This window comes from Eucyclogobius newberryi, unplaced genomic scaffold (assembly GCF_026437365.1).
Source record: "Eucyclogobius newberryi isolate DKJ021-1_F unplaced genomic scaffold, fEucNew1.0.hap1 SCAF_17, whole genome shotgun sequence".
NCBI lineage: Eukaryota > Metazoa > Chordata > Actinopteri > Gobiiformes > Gobiidae > Eucyclogobius > Eucyclogobius newberryi.
Window position 1 is genome coordinate 35,274,769 of NW_027315801.1, and position 17,434 is coordinate 35,292,202.

Sequence of the window (17,434 nt, forward strand, 5' to 3'; positions counted from 1 at the left end):
GGTCTCAGGTCTCAGGGTTGAGGTCTCAGGTCTCAGGGTGGAGGTCTCAGGTGGGAGGTCTCAGGGTGGAGGTCTCAGGTCTCAGGGTGGAGGTCTCAGGTCTCAGGGTGGAGGTCTCAGGTCTCAGGGTGGAGGTCTCAGGTCTCAGGGTGGAGGTCTCAGGTGGGAGGTCTCAGGGTGGAGGTCTCAGGGTGGAGGTCTCAGGTCTCAGGGTGGAGGTCTCAGGTCGGAGGACCCTGATGACCCCTGATGACCCCTGCCTCCTTGACCTAAACCCGTGTGCTTCAGGTCAAGGCGTTTGGCCCCGGGCTCCAGAGTAACGGTTTGGCTGTTGGGAAAGCCACAGAGTTCACCGTCGACGCCAAACAAGGCGGGAAAGCTCCTCTGAAGGTCACGGCTCAGGTAACTGTCATGTTCAGAACGTCCTAGAACGACAGGAGAGTGACCCTGAAGCTGGAGCTCAGTTTGACCCAGAGCGTCTTGTGTCTTCAGGACGGCGAGGGCAACGCTGTGGACGTGCAGGTCAAAGACAATGGAAACGGCACCTTCAGCTGCTCCTACACGCCACGCAAACCAATCAAACACACGGTGATGGTGTCGTGGGGCGGAGTCAACATCCCGGAGAGCCCCTTCAGGGTGAGGAGCCCCGTGCTACTGCGCCTCCTGCCCCCTGTCCCTGCGGCCTCTGTCCTGTGTCCCTGCGCCCCCTGTCCCCGCGTCCCCTGTCCTGTGTCCCTGTGTCCCCTGTCCCTGCGCCCCCTGTCCTGTGTCCCTGCGCCCTCTGTCCTGTGTCCCTGCGCCCTCTGTCCTGTGTCCCTGCGCCCTCTGTCCTGTGTCCCTGCGCCCTCTGTCCTGTGTCCCTGCGCCCCCTGCCCTGTCCCCTGTCCTGTCCCCTGGATAAACCCGTTGTGTCGTTGCAGATGAACATCGGCGCTGGGTGTCATCCAAACAAAGTGAAGGTTTCTGGTCCTGGAGTCTCTAAAACTGGACTCAAGGCGTTTGAGCCGACGTACTTCACGGTGGACTGTGCCGAGGCCGGACAAGGTCAGCAAATGTGACCTTAAAGTGTGTGTTTGTGTGTGTGTGTGTGTGTGTGTGTGTGTGTGTGTGTGTGTGTGTCTCTCTCTCTGTCTCTCTCTCTGTCTCTCTCTCTGTCTCTGTCTCTGTCTCTGTCTCTCTCTCTGTCTCTGTCTCTGTCTCTCTCTCTGTCTCTGTCTCTCTCTCTCTGTCTCTCTCTCTGTCTCTGTCTCTGTCTCTGTCTCTCTCTGTCTGTTCAATCAACCAGAACTTTTTTTTAACAGATTTTTAAACATTTTTCTTATTTTCAAGACTAAATCTGGTCGTGGGAAAAACCAAGATAATCCTAAATATGTCCATTTATTTTATACTTTTTTTTTTTTTTTTTAATCCGGCTCGTTTCGTCTCATTTATTTCAGAAAGTTGAGATTTTCACATTTTTAAAGAACATTGGAAAAAAAGGAATAAATAATAAACAAAACAAATCAATAGATTCCAACACGGTAGAAACTAAAGTTTGTTTGTTTGTTTGTTGCCGCTGCAGGAGACATCAGCATCGGTATAAAGTGTGCTCCTGGAGTCGTGGGTCCGGCCGAGGCCGACATCGACTTCGACATCATCAGGAACGACAACGACACTTTCACCGTCAAATACATGCCGCCCGGCGCCGGCAGCTACACCATCATGGTCCTGTTCGCTGGACAGGTCAGTTTATGGTCCTGGTCCTGGTCTTCATTCTTTAACACTTCAGAGTTTTAGACTCCAAACACGATTTTAACTCTAAAAAGTGAAACGAGAATCAGGTTTGAAGCTCGTGAAGAGCAGACGCTGCAGCTGAAGCAGCAAAACATCTTAACATGAAACTTCTGTCGTTTCCTCACAAATGTAAAACAAATGTAACACAAATGTAAAACATATGTGTTATAGATGTCGTGTTTTCATGAAGAAATGAGGCGTTTTCTGTGTAAAAAGGGCCAAAATGTCACATATTTGAGACATTTAAATGTGAAAAATGGACAGAGCAGTTTAAATAATGTAAAATATTAGAGACAAAAACATTTGCAGTGGGAATATTGGATTTATCATTTAGTTTTATGTCTAAACTCGATCTGACTGAAAACTGGCCTCATTTATTAGTCTTAAATGGTCATAAATGAGGCTCTTGTACAGTTTGAGCCACTTTAAGGCTGAAGTTTCACTGTCCCAGAGAAATGAAATATCAGCACAAAAAGCAGAATAAATCGACATAAAAAAGACTCTTTCAGGTCATGAAATGGAAAAGTTTCGACCATCGGACGTCAAATTGAGTCAAAAGTCCATTTTTATGACATTTTGGTTTGATTTTAAAAGTGCTTTATGAGGTCAAACTGTCAGAACGATGGTTGGACGATGTCACTGATCATTTCTCTCGTGTCCCGTGCGTTTCAGGCCATCCCCATGACGCCCATCAGGGTCAAAGTGGACCCCACCCACGACGCCTCCAAGGTCAAAGCGGACGGTCCAGGACTCAGCCGCAGCGGTGAGGGAAACGCTGACCGCTCTCGTTCAAGTCGCCGCTTCTTCAGAGCCATTTAAGACCGTTTTGTAACTCCAGATGTAGTTCATTCAAATGGAAATCCAAACATGAGAAAAATGCCCTTCTTTTTGTATCTAATGTGGACAAAATGGATGAAGAAACTTTTCAGAATTGTACGTTCCATTTGTGCCTGTTTTTCTTATTCGTTTATATATATTTTTATAAATTTTGAAATGCAAACACAAGAACAGGAGACACAAAGTAAATTAAGATTAAAGACAAGAAAAAAGAAAATTAAGGCACAAAAACAAAAACAAAAACATCTCAATCAGTCCAAAGTCCGATTTGTCCAAACGTACAAATAGTTTTAAATAACTTAATTTTTCCGAGGGCCATATTTTCTAAGGGCCTCGGAGGCCTCTGGACCTGAGGCCTCTGGACGTGAACAACTCGACACCAACAAACGTTTGTGTCACTCAAAATATCCCCAACACCGTTTGTATACATCGAGTTACTGCAATAAAAGAAGTACTGATGGGTTAAAGAGACTAGGACTAGGACTAGGACTAGGACTAGACTAGACCCAATCAGGTTTGACCCCGGACTAACCCAAACCAGGTTGAATTTAGTGAAGATTGATTCCGTTTTCTTTTGGAGTCGTGGGCCTGGTTAAATCGGTTGGAGGACCTGATTTGGCCCCCGGGCCTCATGTTGATTAGTCCTGCTCAGTTCCATCTTCGTTTGTCTGGACCACACTCCGGTCACTACTGTCGTGGAGCAAAGGATCATGGTCTTTGTAGTTCTTTAACCCCGTGCGTGTCGTCCCGTTCCAGGCGTGGAGCTGAACAAACCCACGCACTTCACCGTGACCACGAAAGGCGCCGGGAAGGCCAACCTGGACTGCGCCTTCAGCGGCGGCGCCGTCCGAGGCGACCTGGTCAAGGACTACGAGATCGTCAACAACCACGACAACACACACACGGTCAAGTACACGCCGGTGCACCAGGTAAGGCCGGAGCGCGTTTGTGCCGCCGACCTCGTCCGACCTCGCCTGACCGCGCCCGTGTCTCACCCGCACTCGCCCGTGTCTCCCCCAGGGCCCGCTCGGCGTCGCCGTCACCTACGGCGGAGACCAGATCCCCAAGAGCCCGTTCAACGTTGCCGTGGCGCCGACCCTAGACCTGAGCAAAGTCAGCGTGGCCGGGCTCGGAGACAGTACGTCCGACACTCGCGACCCGCCCACGTCTGCGGAGTGGCGCCTCTGTTTACACGTGTTCTGGTGTGTCCGCAGAGATGACCGTCGGGAAGGACAAGGACGTCGCGGTCAAGTCCAAAGGGGCCGGCGGTCAGGGCAAAGTGGCAGCCAAGGTGACGGGGCCGGCAGGAAAACCCATCGCCAGCAAAGTACGAGAACGAGATGCAAACGACACAAAGAAATATAAATATTACTTCATTCTGATTCTGACTTGTATTATATCTAAACCATGTGCTGGCCTGACCCCCCGGGGCCTGACCCCCCGGGGCCTGACCAGAGAACGGGCCCCTAAACGTTTCTTCTGGTGCCTCAGGTGGAGCCCGGGCTGAACGCCGACACGGCCCACGTCAAGTTCATCCCCAGGGAGGTGGGGCCGTACCAGGTGGAGCTCACCTACGACGGGCTGCCCATCCCCGGGTCGCCCTTCACGCCCACCGCCTACCCGGCCACCGACCCCTCCAAGGTGCCGCTTCAGCCTCTTTCAGCCCGGTCATTAACACGTGTGTGTGTGTGTGTGTGTGTCCCCGGTCATTAACACGTGTGTGTGTGTGTGTGTCCCCGGTCATTAACACGTGTGTGTGTGTGTGTGTGTGTGTGTCCCCTGGTCATTAACACGTGTGTGTGTGTCCCGGTCATTAACACGTGTGTGTCCCCCGGTCAGGTCCGCTGCTCAGGCCCGGGCCTGGAGCGAGCCAAAGTGGGCGAGACGGGCGAGTTCATCGTGGACTGCACCAACGCGGGGCCGGCCGAACTGACCATCGAGATCATCTCCGACAGCGGGACGGAGGCCGAGGTCCACATCCAGGACAACGGCGACGGCACCTACACCATCACCTACATCCCGCTCTACCCGGGCTCCTACACGCTCACCATCCGCTACGGCGGCCAGGACGTGCCCAACTTCCCCGCTCGCCTGACCGTGGAGCCGGCCGTGGACGCCAGCGGAGTGCGGGTGTTCGGGCCGGGGGTCGAGGGCAAAGGTAACGCCGCGTGTAGATGTGACTGGGTTTTTAATGTGTGAAGGTCACGAGTTTAAAGGGGGCGTATGACGGGGTTTAAACAATCTGTAGGACATGACAGGAAGTGACAACACACCAGGGACACTCATGCAGGAAGTGACATCACACCAGGGACACTCGTACAGGAAGTGACATCACACCAGGTACACCCATACAGGAAGTGACATCACACCGGGGACACTCATGCAGGAAGTGACATCACACCGGGGACACTCATGCAGGAAGTGACATCACACCAGGGACACTCATGCAGGAAGTGACATCACACAGGGGACACTCATGCAGGAAGTGACATCACACCAGGGACACTCATACAGGAAGTGACATCACACCAGGGACACTCATACAGGAAGTGACATCACACCAGGGACACCCATACAGGAAGTGACATCACACCGGGGACACCTATACAGGAAGTGACATCACACCGGGGACACTCATGCAGGAAGTGACATCACACCGGGGACACTCATGCAGGAAGTGACATCACACCGGGGACACTCATACAGGAAGTGACATCACACCGGGGACACTCATACAGGAAGTGACATCACACCGGGGACACTCATGCAGGAAGTGACATTACACCGGGGACACTCATGCAGGAAGTGACATCACACCGGGGACACTCATACAGGAAGTGACATCACACCGGGGACACTCATACAGGAAGTGACATCACACCGGGGACGCTCATACAGGAAGTGACATCACACCGGGGACGCTCATGCAGGAAGTGACATCACACCGGGGACGCTCATACAGGAAGTGACATCACACCGGGGACGCTCATACAGGAAGTGACATCACACCGGGGACACTCATACAGGAAGTGACATCACACCAGGGACACTCACGTTTATGCAGAATTTACACAAAGAAACAACTTTTGTGACTCTAAACAATATTTCAACAAAATAAAGTCGCCCTTGTTTACTTATTTGTCAAAGTAAAGTTTTGGCCCAGTGTTTGATGGGTAATTTCCTTAGTGATGTCATCAATTACAACCAGGAAGTGACCCTAACTAACCCTAACCCTAATTATAAAACTTTTTAAAATGAGCTAACATGAGAACAGTTCTATCATTTTTAGCAACATTGTAAATGTATAAATCTTAACTGCATTTTAGTTCAGTGAGTCGTCCGGCCTGTAGGGGGCGCTCGATGGGTTTCGATGGGTCCAATCATTGACTCTTTCCTCTCTGATCGTCCCAGGCGTTTACCGCGAGGCCACTACAGACTTCACCGTCGACGCCCGGGCTCTGACTCAAAGCGGAGGAGACCACATTAAGACCATGATCTCCAACCCGTCTGGAGGTCGCACCGACGCGCTGATCTCAGACCGAGGAGACGGGACCTACAACGTGGAGTACACGCCCTACGAGGAGGGTGAGGCTTCGGGCTCCATCAAGTCCAACCCCCCATACAACACACACGCCCACTGCAGATCCACTCATCAGGGGCTTTGACGCCCTTGGTTTGAGGGTTCTTGGGATCTTAAGGGGCTTTGGAGAGTTCTTCAGGGGTCCTTCAGGGTTCTTGAGAGTTCTTCAGGAGTTCTCCAGGGTTCTTGAGGGATTCTCGAGGGGCTCTTGAAAGGTTCTCGAGGGATTCTCGAGAGGTTCTCGAGGGGCTCTTGAGGGTTTTCACTCTGGATATGTTATAATAAAATGCTAGTCTTTCTGTAATCATCAGAACGTTTCCCCTCTGTCCCGTGTCAGGTCCTCACAGTGTAGAAGTGTGTTACGACGGCTCCCCGGCCCCTCAGAGTCCGTACAGGGTGGTCGTGACCGAGGGCTGTGACCCGACCAGAGTCCGAGTCCACGGACCAGGGCTGAAGTCCGGAATCACCAACAAACCAAACAAGTTCACCGTGGAAACCAGGTGAGCCAGAAGAAGGGACCGACGAGTGAAGCGAAAGAAGTGCGTGTGTCTCACACGGTCTTGTTCTTCAGAGGAGCCGGCACCGGAGGTCTGGGCTTGGCCATGGAGGGTCCGTCTGAAGCCAAAATGTCCTGTACCGACAACAAAGACGGCAGCTGCAGCGTGGAGTACGTCCCCTACGAACCCGGAACCTACAACCTCAACATCAACTACGACAGCCAGCCAATCACAGGTCCAGCTCCAGAACCCAAAGTCCACGAGGAGATCCAGATTTTCAGGGGGTTCCTCTTGAACGTGCTGCTCTTTTTCCACAGGAAGTCCATTCTCTGTCCCCGTCAGCGACACCGTGGACAGCACAAAGGTCAAGTGTCAAGGCGCTGGACTCGGGACCAACGTGAGGGCGAACATCCCCCAAACCTTCACCGTGGACGCGTCTAAGGCCGGCGTCGCCCCGCTGCAAGTTCGAGTGCAGGGTCCCAAGGGTGAGTCGGGCGGACGGTCGAGTGCAGGGGCCCAAGGATGACTTGGGCGGTTTGGGCAAAGTCGGGCGGATTGGGGCAAAGTCGGGCGGATTGGGGCAAAGTCGGGCGGATTGGGGCAAAGTCGGGCGGATTGGGGCAAAGTCGGGCGGATTGGGGCAAAGTCGGGCGGATTGGGGCAAAGTCGGGCGGATTGGGGCAAAGTCGGGCGGATTGGGGCAAAGTCGGGCGGATTGGGGCAAAGTCGGGCGGATTGGGGCGGATTGGGGCAAAGTCGGGCGGATTGGGGCAAATTCGGGCGGATGGGTTTGGAAGGTCATGTCCCTGTAAGAAAACCCGTGAGTTTCGCGTTCACAGCGACACAAATGTCTCTGTGAATTGCTGACACAATTCAAGTATGATTTTAGATTTTATAAATAAAACATGAGTTATGTTTGGTTGAGGTCAGCGGCTCAGACACGCCCACAGTGTGTCCCAGCCCGGGTCAGGGCACTGGTCAATCCAAACACTTTTAAAGTTGTAGCTCTGTGTTTCCAGGCGTGGTGGAGCCGGTGGAGATCGTGGATAACGGAGACCAGACTCACTCTGTGAACTACGTCCCGACCAGAGAAGGACCTTACTCCATCAACGTGCTGTACGCCGACGAGGAGATCCCCCGCAGGTGACCCCTCAGAGCGGTCAACATGTCGTGTGTGACAGAGAATGTGTCCTTCCTTGTCCTTACGTGTCCTTTCATGTCCTTCCATGTCCTCAGTCCGTACAAAGTGAAGGTTCTGCCCACGCATGACGCCAGCAAAGTGAAGTGCAGCGGTCCAGGCCTGAACACGACCGGCGTCCCGGCCTCGCTGCCCGTCGAGTTCACCATCGACGCCAAAGACGCTGGAGAAGGGCTGCTGGCCGTGCAGATCACCGTGAGTGACCACTGCACGCTTTTCTCTGTAAAAACCCAGAGGCAGTTGTTCTCTTCGTTCTAGTTTGAGTGTTGTTGTTGTTCTTCAAATCGCAAAGAATGTATCTTGTTAGCATTGTTTTGCTAATAGCCGTGCTAGCAGCGTGAAACGGAAGCTACTCGCCGTACGTAGGATTATATTTAAAGCAGTTAAATTGTTTTTATTTGGTTAAAAATGTCTTGACGGTCGCCGCAGGACCCAGAGGGGAAGCCCAAAAAGGCGGAGATCCGGGACAACCACGACGGGACGTACCTGGTGTCGTACGTGCCGGACATGACCGGGCGATACACCATCCTCATCAAGTACGGCGGCGACGAGATCCCGTACTCGCCCTACCGGATCCGCGCCCTGCCCACCGGCGACGCCAGCAAGTGCATGGTCACAGGTACGGGACACCTGACCCTGACCCGACCGCCGCGGTTTGTGCGCCAGCCAGAAAAGGGACCAAAACAAAAGCCTGTTTTTGTCTGTTTTGTTGCTAAGAAACACTCCAAACAAATGTTACGCAGTGAGGCTTTAACCTTTAGTTGTGTTTACGAGGTCCTCTCGCTCTGAGCTCTGCTGGTGATTCCCTCTGCTGCCAGTAGATGGAGCAGTGATGAGGGAACGAACATGTGGAAGGAAAGGAACAAGAGCCAGTTTAAAGAAAGTGTCTTTAAAACGACACAGACCTTAAGAGTTTGACCTGTTTCCAGTTTGAGTGCTGTTTTTGGCTTGTATGCTCTGGTTTGTTTCACGCTGTACTCCTGTGACACCCCCTCGCCCCCGTGTGACACCCCCTCGCCCCCTGTGTGACACCCCTGGCCCCCCTGTGACACCCCTGGCCCCTGTGTGACACCCCCTCGCCCCCTGTGTGACACCCCCTCGCCCCTTGTGTGACACCCCTGGCCCCCCTGTGACACCCCTGGCCCCTGTGTGACACCCCCTGGCCCCCCGTGTGACACCCCTGCCCCCCGTGTGACACCCCCTCGCCCCGTGTGACACCCCCTCGCCCCGTGTGACACCCCCTCGCCCCGTGTGACACCCCCTCGCCCCGAGTGACACCCTTCACTCAGAAATACCATCTTTAAACTCTAAATCTAAACTGCGTAGTTGGCGTTTTGATACTGTTTTTACTATTTATTTCCAATTTTAATGCAAAAATCTTGAGAGTTCTGCCTCCGGTGGCCTGTGACTGCACTGCACTAGAGGACAAAGTACAGAAGTAAAAGTACTGCACAGAAGTACATTTTACAGTGCAATAACAGGGTGGTAATAACATCTAATGTATTGTCTTAAATTGGTAATAACTGGAGGTGGGACTCTAGACGTAGAAAAAGGTGTTACACTTTTGAACTCGTTAAAGATGGTGTCACTCGTCCCGTTCGCACTCACACACGTGTTGGTCCCAGTATTCGGAGCACAGTGACCGCCCGCTCACCGCTGCCCCCTGCTGACTGTCTCTCTTTTGTCACCTGTGTTTTTGCTGCGCTGCTTCTCACCGTTCCTTTGCTCAGTCTCAATCGGAGGTCACGGTTTAGGTAAGCCTCTCCAACCGACGTATTTCATTCTCTTCTTTTCACTCTCGCTGCACGAAATGGAACGGATCTAGCAACGTAAAGAGCCTCCTTCAATTATGAGTTTATTACGAACTGGTTTTAGACGGACAATTTGGCAACACAAATTCAGATTATGACTCCATATTAAATGAAGTCTTCTAAACGAATGCTAGATCTTTCTTTTCTGCAGTGCTCTTTTGGCATGGACGAAACCTCATCTAATCTTTTACCTCCTAAAACGGTCTCCTTTTTGTTTTGCATTTATTGGACGGACTAATGGACTAACGACTGGTCTGATGGCATGATGGAATGATGGAATGATGGTGGGATGATGGGATGATGATGGGATGATGGTGGGATGATGGTGGGATGATGGTGGGATGATGGTGGGATGATGGGATGATGCTGGGATGATGCTGGGATGATGGTGGGATGATGGTGGGATGATGGTGGGATGATGGGATGGAATGCTGGGATGGGATGATGGTGGGATGGTGCTGGGATGATGATGGGATGGAATGCTGGGATGGGATGATGGTGGGATGATGCTGGGATGATGGTGGGATGATGGGATGGAATGTTGGGATGGGAGGATGATGGTGGGATGATGGTGGGATGATGGGATGGAATGCTGGGATGGGATGATGGTGGGATGGTGCTGGGATGATGGTAGGATGATGATGGGATGATGGTGGGATGATGGGATGGAATGCTGGGATGGGATGATGGTGGGATGATGCTGGGATGATGCTGGGATGCTGGGATGATGATGGGATATTGGGATGATGGGATGATGGTGGGATATTGGGATGCTGGGATGGTGGTGGGATGATGGGATGGTTAGGTGCTGGGATGATGGTGGGATGGTGCTGGGATGATGGTGGGATGATGGTGGGATATTGGGATGCTGGGATGATGGTGGGATGATAGGATGGTTAGGTGCTGGGATGGTGCTGGGATGATGGTGGGATTGTGCTGGGATGATTGTAGACGTAGATCAAAGTTGAGGAAAGTATTTTTGACGTATCAAACTTAAACAGGGATGTCATGATTTCACTGGAAAGTACCATCTAAAATAAGATAACGAGTTAAAAAGTGCTTGAAATGAGAAGTTTTTAACTTGTTTCATTATTTTCTTATTCAAGGTTGTACATTTTTCCAGTGTTGTACATTTTAAACACTTCTAAAAGTTTTTCACTGAATGAATCCGTCCCTCGACATTCAGAACATTTAACTTCTAACTGAATAATACATTTTACTTTAGTTCATTCAAATCAAATATTATATCTACATGTTGGATCCTCCTGGTTGATGTAATCGTGACATCCCTCAGTCTGTCCTGTGCATGCTCAAAGGGCCAAGAAAACAAACGCAAAAAACACTGAGTTAAAATGACTTGAATGTTGAATTTGAGAAGTGTTGAACCATTTTTAAACATAATTAAATATAAACCGGCCAAAATGAGTCAAAACTACTCAAACCTGGTGTAAAAACGTAAGCGTTGCACCGACTCGGCCCGTCACGATGACCAGTGCATCCACTATTGTGTCGGACACACATTGAACACGTCTCAAACTGGGAAGAGTCTGAACTGAAGTCATTTTAACACGTTTGGACGGCGCTTCAGCTGGAGTCCCTGACCTCTCGCTGCCCGCAGGCGCCGGCGTGGGCCCGACCATCCAGATCGGCGAGCAGACGGTGATCACGGTGGACGCCAAGGCCGCGGGCAAAGGCAAAGTCACCTGCAGCGTCTTCACACCAGAGGGCGCCGAGCTGGACGTGGACGTGGTGGAGAACGAGGACGGGACGTTTGACATCTTCTACACGGCGCCGCTGCCCGGAGAGTACGTGATCTGCGTGCGCTTCGGCGGCGAGCACATCCCTAACAGCCCCTTCCAAGTCACGGTGAGCGGTCAGACGCTGTGGGGACGGCGGGCGGTCAGACGCTGTGGGGACTGTGGGCGGTCAGACGCTGTGGGGACTGTGGGCGGTCAGACGCTGTGGGGACGGCGGGAGGTCAGAGGCTGTGGGGACGGCGGGTGGTCAGACGCTGTGGGGACTGTGGGCGGTCAGACGCTATGGGGACGGCGGGAGGTCAGGCTGTGGGGACGGCGGGCGGTCAGACGCTGGGGACTGGACTGCGGGCGGTCAGACGCTTTGGGGACGGCGGGCGGTCAGACGCTTTGGGGACGGCGGGCGGTCAGACGCTGTGGGGACGGCGGGCGGTCAGACGCTTTGGGGACGGCGGGCGGTCAGACGCTTTGGGGACGGCGGGCGGTCAGACGCTTTGGGGACGGCGGGCGGTCAGACGCTGTGGGGATTTTTTGCCTTATTTCATATTGACCAATATAAGTCATTTCACCAGTCTGTGTTTGGAATGCCATGTGTTTGTGTCTCAATGCTAATGCTAATTAATAATAAACATAAAAAATAAAAAGTATTGAAATAAGATCAAATAATCTTAATATACAGGTACTATTTACTTTTCAAATATGTATTGTATATTTTAAAGTTAGCATTTGCTTTAAAACAGAGCTAGCTAGCGCTGTTCATAAACATGATTAATATTGAGCAGTTTTCAAACGATCATTTGCATGTTTTAAATACTGTATTTTATTGCTTTTAAACGTCTCACGTTCGCAGGTCAGAACAGGAAATGTGACTTTTAGACCGTTTGACCGTTTGTCCTCGGTGTGATAAACGACTGGCGTTTCTTCTCGCTGTAACGGCGCCACAGCCGGTCGAAACCCGTTGTACTGTTGTGTCTGACCTCTCCTTACTGCCCCCTGCTGGACTGTACAGGCCCTGGAGGGAGCGCCGTCTGACCCTCTCCTCCAGCAGAACCAAATGCCCCAGTACTACGCTCAGCAGCCCTGGGTACAAGCGCTGCACTCTCCCTCTGCTCCGCCTCCACACTCTCTCCATCATCTGTGTCTGTCCAGGCCTTTTGTTTTGAAGGAGACATTTTATGCACAAACTCCAGCTTTTCAACTTAAAATGAGACGGGAAGACCTTTATTTTTAGCCTTGCAACTGCAGTAGAATCGCGGGATCTAGTTTATTTCTAAAGTACGATTTGTACAAATTCAAAGTGCTTTAAAGGCGTTAACATGTACATTAAAATCACCCACGGTACAAAAAATATCATCACTTTAAAATCCATTATAAAATAGTAAATTCAGAGCAGGAATCTTCTTTTTACGCCACTAAAATGTATCGATCAGTGCGATATCGATATTCTTTAAGATCATTTGTAAAACTTGTCCATAAATAAAGGTAAATAAACACTGCTGCTAATTTAATATAATATAGTACGTAAGATGAATTCTAATTAAAGGAGGTGGAAACCAGTGGTGGACAGGAAGAAAAAGTGCTAAAGTAAAAGTTTATTTCTAAAGCACGATTTGTACAAATTCAAAGTGCTTTAAAGGCGTTAACATGTACATTGAAATCACCCACGGTACAAAAAATAATCACATTAAAATCGTAAATTAAGAGCAGGAATCTACTTTATACGCCACCAAAATGTATCGATCAGTGCGATATCGATATTCTTATTTCTAGTGTGCAGCCAAAATTAAAATCTAATTGTGTTTCTAAATTTGTTTAAACTTTTTGAACTCAAAACAGTTGGAAAATTATTTAAAAGGCAGATTACTTGTGGAATTAATTATCAGAACTGAATAAAATGACTCGACTCTCACATAAACGTTTCTAGAAATGTGAAGATCATTTGTAAAACTTGTCCATAAATAAATACGGCTGCTAATTTAATATAATATAATACGTAAGATGAATTCTAATTAAAGGAGGTAGAAACCAGTGGTGGACAGTGGGAAAAAGTACTAAAGTAAATAGAGTCGTACAAATTCAATGTGCTTATAGGCGTTAACATGTACATTAAAATCACCCACAGTACAAACAATAATCACATTAAAATCCATTATAAAATAGTAAATTCTTAGCAGTAATCTACTTTTCACGTCACCAAAATACGGCTAATTTATCGATTGAATTAGTTTCTCTCCCCACTGTTGCCAGCAGAGAGAGACAGATGACGATTCCTGTTCAATAAAAAGCCCCAGGCTCTAAAACAAAAGCCCTAAGTGACTGACGCATAATATGTTTCCTGTTTGTTACTCGTCCATCCGCTCGGGGTCTCTTCATGGACCGCGCTCTGCTCCGTGGCCGCGCTTGAAGGAAACGGACGCCATTTTGAGCCCTCGCCGTTAATGTGGGCGCTCGCTTCACATTCTGCAAAATGGCTCGCCGGGTTTGTCTTTCCGGTTCATCTCATGTCATCCCTCCACGTTCCATCGCCACAATCCAAACGTAACACTTTTGTGATGACTACACACAGATAAAATTCTTAGTTTAGCGCAAAAAAATAATAAAAAACCCTTGAATTTTGACCGAAATTCTAAAAAACAACTGTTTCTTCTAATAATAATGATCTTTGATGAGGAAGGTGTTAAAAACATGAAATGATGTGTAACTAATGCTTTACTAATGCGTTTTAATGTGTAGTTACGCTAAAGTGTTACTAAATGTTAGCTTCATGTTTGGCTTGGTTGCTTTGTGTCTTGGGAGCTTGTTTCCACTCATCATTTCCTTAGATGAAAGTGTCTTTTTGCTTTTGTTGTTGATTGCGTTTGTTTTTGGTTTCCCAGGCGACGGACCGTCCGATGGGGATGAACGGGATGGACGTGGCTGGACTGAGGCCGTTCGATCTGGTCATTCCCTTCACCATCCAGAAGGGCGAGATCACGGGTAATGCAACCGACCGCTTGTAAACGCCCGAGCGAAAGCCTTCAGTGCAGCAAAGACCTGTCCCAGAACTTTATCTTCAATGAAATCGTGATTTAAACGTTGCGATTTGCTCGTCGTAAACGCTGTAGTTACAATGTTTTCCTCTTGGGGCGCTAAATGTTCCGGCGTTTCCATTTGGTCTTATTCATCTGTATTTCCTTGGATCATATTTTCTATCCACCACAATAACCATAAGGTCTTCTTAAAGGGGAGGTGCGAATGCCGTCGGGGAAAGTGGCCAAACCCGAGATCGCCGATAACAAAGACGGAACGGTGACGGTGAAGTATGCTCCGGTCGAGGCCGGGCTGCACGAAATGGACATCAAGTACGACGGCATCCACATCCCCGGTACGCGAGCGATCGCCACGGCAACGGGAAACGCCCAGAGTCCAGAGCGAATGTAACCCCCGGAAAACGTTCTTGTGTCTCAGGGAGTCCGCTGCAGTTCTTCGTGGACTACATGAACAGCGGGAACGTGAGCGCGTACGGGCCGGGCCTGATCCACGGGACGGTGAACAAACCCGCCGTGTTCACGGTGGACACCAAGGACGCCGGAGAAGGTGAGCGCCAACGTCTCGGAGCGGTAACGCGGGTGAAGTGTGCGATCACGTGACCGAGTGTAAGAGCACGCGACGGCACAAACATCGTGGCATTGGGATCGAAATAGTTTCACAGTCGGTGTCACTTAAGATTGGGTATTTGCACCAGTGTAATGTGAGTTAAAAGGCCATCAGCCTCCTATTGTTCCTGGCTCACTCTCTCTCCTCTCTGTAACTGATTATCATCTGAATGCTCTGGGCGTCGACCTCTCCAGGGTTTCAAGACACTATTATAAATGACCGGAATGTTCTACTTAATGATAGTTTCTCTTTTTCAACAAAGATTTCCTCTTAACTCTTCTTTCTGTGTCTGTGTGTCTGTCTGTGTCTGTCTGTGTCTGTGTCTGTGTCTGTGTCTGTGTCTGTGTCTGTCTGTGCAGGGGGTCTGTCCCTGGCCATCGAGGGCCCGTCCAAAGCCGACATCAGCTGCGTGGACAACCAGGACGGCACCTGCACCGTGTCTTACCTCCCGGTGCTGCCCGGCGACTACAGCATCCTGGTCAAATACAACGACAAGCACATCCCCGGCAGCCCCTTCGCCGCCAGGATCACCGGTGAGGATGACCCGCACACACAGATGACCCGCACGCAGATGACCCCTGCACGCAGCTCTGAGCGGGCGCAGTGACGGGGCTTTGGCGGCTGAGCGTGTAAACGTGTTAAATATGGCTGTGGTGTTTTGCAGGAGACGACTCCATGCGCATGTCGCAGCTGAAGGTGGGCTCGGCCGCCGACATTCCTCTGGACATCGGGGAGCTGGACCTGAGTCAGCTGACCGCGTCGCTGACCACGCCTTCAGGACGAGAGGAGCCGTGTCTGCTCAAGATGCTGCGCAACGGACACGTCGGTGAGAACCATGACGCCAACGACTGTCTGCAATTCTGAGGAGACGAAGAGGAGGAGACGAAGAGGAGGAGACGAAGAGGAGGAGACGAAGAGGAGAAGGAGATGATGATGATGATGAAACACTTAAGACTAATTACTTGCCCTAATGCTTTAAAAACAAAAATTCAGATTATCTCGAGGATCTGGAACCTGATTTTTCAAAGTTACGTGTCAGATTTGTGGAGAGGTTGACTGACCAGCTTAGACCAAACTTTTTGTCAATACACTTTTGGTCTGGAATCATCCGTCTCCCTGATTGGTTTAATGCACATGTCAATCAAGCTCATTCCCGATCAGAGAAACGTCCGTTTGTGTCTAAAACGCGGAGTCTTAGGATTCAAAATGGAAGTGAAACGACCCGTTCAGAGAAACTCTGAAGCTCTAAACTCAGAAGCTCTAAACTCTAAACTCTGAAGCTCTAAACTCTGAAGCTCTAAACTCTGAAGCTCTAAACTCTGAAGCTCTAAACTCTAAAGCTCTAAACTCTAAACTCTGAAGCTCTAAACTCTAAACTCTGAAGCTCTAAACTCTAAAGCTCTAAACTCTAAAGCTCTAAACTCTGAAGCTCTAAACTCTGAATCTCTAAACTCTGAAGCTCTAAACTCTGAAGCTCTAAACTCTGAAGCTCTAAACTCTAAACTCTGAAGCTCTAAACTCTGAAGCTCTAAACTCTGAAGCTCTAAGCTCTAAAGCTCTAAACTCTAAAGCTCTAAACTCTGAAGCTCTAAACTCTGAAGCTCTAAACTCTAAAGCTCTAAACTCTGAAGCTCTAAACTCTGAATCTCTAAACTCTGAAGCTCTAAACTCTGAAGCTCTAAACTCTGAAGCTCTAAACTCTGAAGCTCTAAACTCTAAACTCTGAAGCTCTAAACTCTGAAGCTCTAAACTCTGAAGCTATAAACTCTGAAGCTAAACTCTGAAGCTATAAACTCTGAAGCTAAACTCTGAAGCTCTAAAATCTGAAGCTCTAAACTCTGAAGCTCTAAACTCTGAAGCTCTAAACTCTGAAGCTCTAAAGCTCTAAACTCTGAAGCTCTAAACTCTGAAGCTCTAAACTCTAAAGCTCTAAACTCTAAAGCTCTAAACTCTAAACTCTGAAGCTCTAAACTCTAAAGCTCTAAACTCTGAAGCTCTAAACTCTGAAGCTCTAAACTCTAAAGCTCTAAACTCTAAAGCTCTAAACTCTAAACTCTGAAGCTCTAAACTCTAAAGCTCTAAACTCTAAAGCTCTAAACTCTGAAGCTCTAAACTCTGAAGCTCTAAACTCTAAAGCTCTAAACTCTGAAGCTCTAAACTCTAAACTCTGAAGCTCTAAAGTCTAAACTCTGAAGCTCTAAACTCTGAAGCTCTAAACTCTGAAGCTATAAACTCTGAAGCTATAAACTCTGAAGCTAAACTCTGAAGCTATAAACTCTGAAGCTAAAATCTGAAGCTCTAAAATCTGAAGCTCTAAACTCTGAAGCTCTAAACTCTGAAGCTCTAAA

The 17,434-nt window shown here is 49.5% G+C and overlaps 1 protein-coding gene across 1 annotated transcript in view; it reads left to right on the forward strand.

The window, feature by feature from the left end:
• The window catches only part of flna (filamin A, alpha (actin binding protein 280)), a 65,902-nt gene that overhangs the window by 33,642 nt on the left and 14,826 nt on the right, over nt 1-17,434 (forward strand). The window contains exons 13-37 of the mRNA XM_072450204.1: nt 289-402; nt 493-636; nt 921-1,044; nt 1,562-1,722; nt 2,446-2,536; nt 3,367-3,539; nt 3,631-3,748; nt 3,825-3,937; nt 4,102-4,251; nt 4,450-4,768; nt 6,022-6,195; nt 6,528-6,690; nt 6,762-6,922; nt 7,005-7,172; nt 7,707-7,830; nt 7,924-8,080; nt 8,315-8,504; nt 9,616-9,639; nt 11,315-11,562; nt 12,460-12,534; nt 14,327-14,426; nt 14,674-14,814; nt 14,898-15,026; nt 15,446-15,619; nt 15,751-15,912. Of these exons, the coding sequence (XP_072306305.1) occupies nt 289-402; nt 493-636; nt 921-1,044; nt 1,562-1,722; nt 2,446-2,536; nt 3,367-3,539; nt 3,631-3,748; nt 3,825-3,937; nt 4,102-4,251; nt 4,450-4,768; nt 6,022-6,195; nt 6,528-6,690; nt 6,762-6,922; nt 7,005-7,172; nt 7,707-7,830; nt 7,924-8,080; nt 8,315-8,504; nt 9,616-9,639; nt 11,315-11,562; nt 12,460-12,534; nt 14,327-14,426; nt 14,674-14,814; nt 14,898-15,026; nt 15,446-15,619; nt 15,751-15,912 (3,697 nt within the window). The remainder of the gene's footprint in view (nt 1-288; nt 403-492; nt 637-920; nt 1,045-1,561; nt 1,723-2,445; nt 2,537-3,366; nt 3,540-3,630; nt 3,749-3,824; nt 3,938-4,101; nt 4,252-4,449; nt 4,769-6,021; nt 6,196-6,527; nt 6,691-6,761; nt 6,923-7,004; nt 7,173-7,706; nt 7,831-7,923; nt 8,081-8,314; nt 8,505-9,615; nt 9,640-11,314; nt 11,563-12,459; nt 12,535-14,326; nt 14,427-14,673; nt 14,815-14,897; nt 15,027-15,445; nt 15,620-15,750; nt 15,913-17,434) is intronic.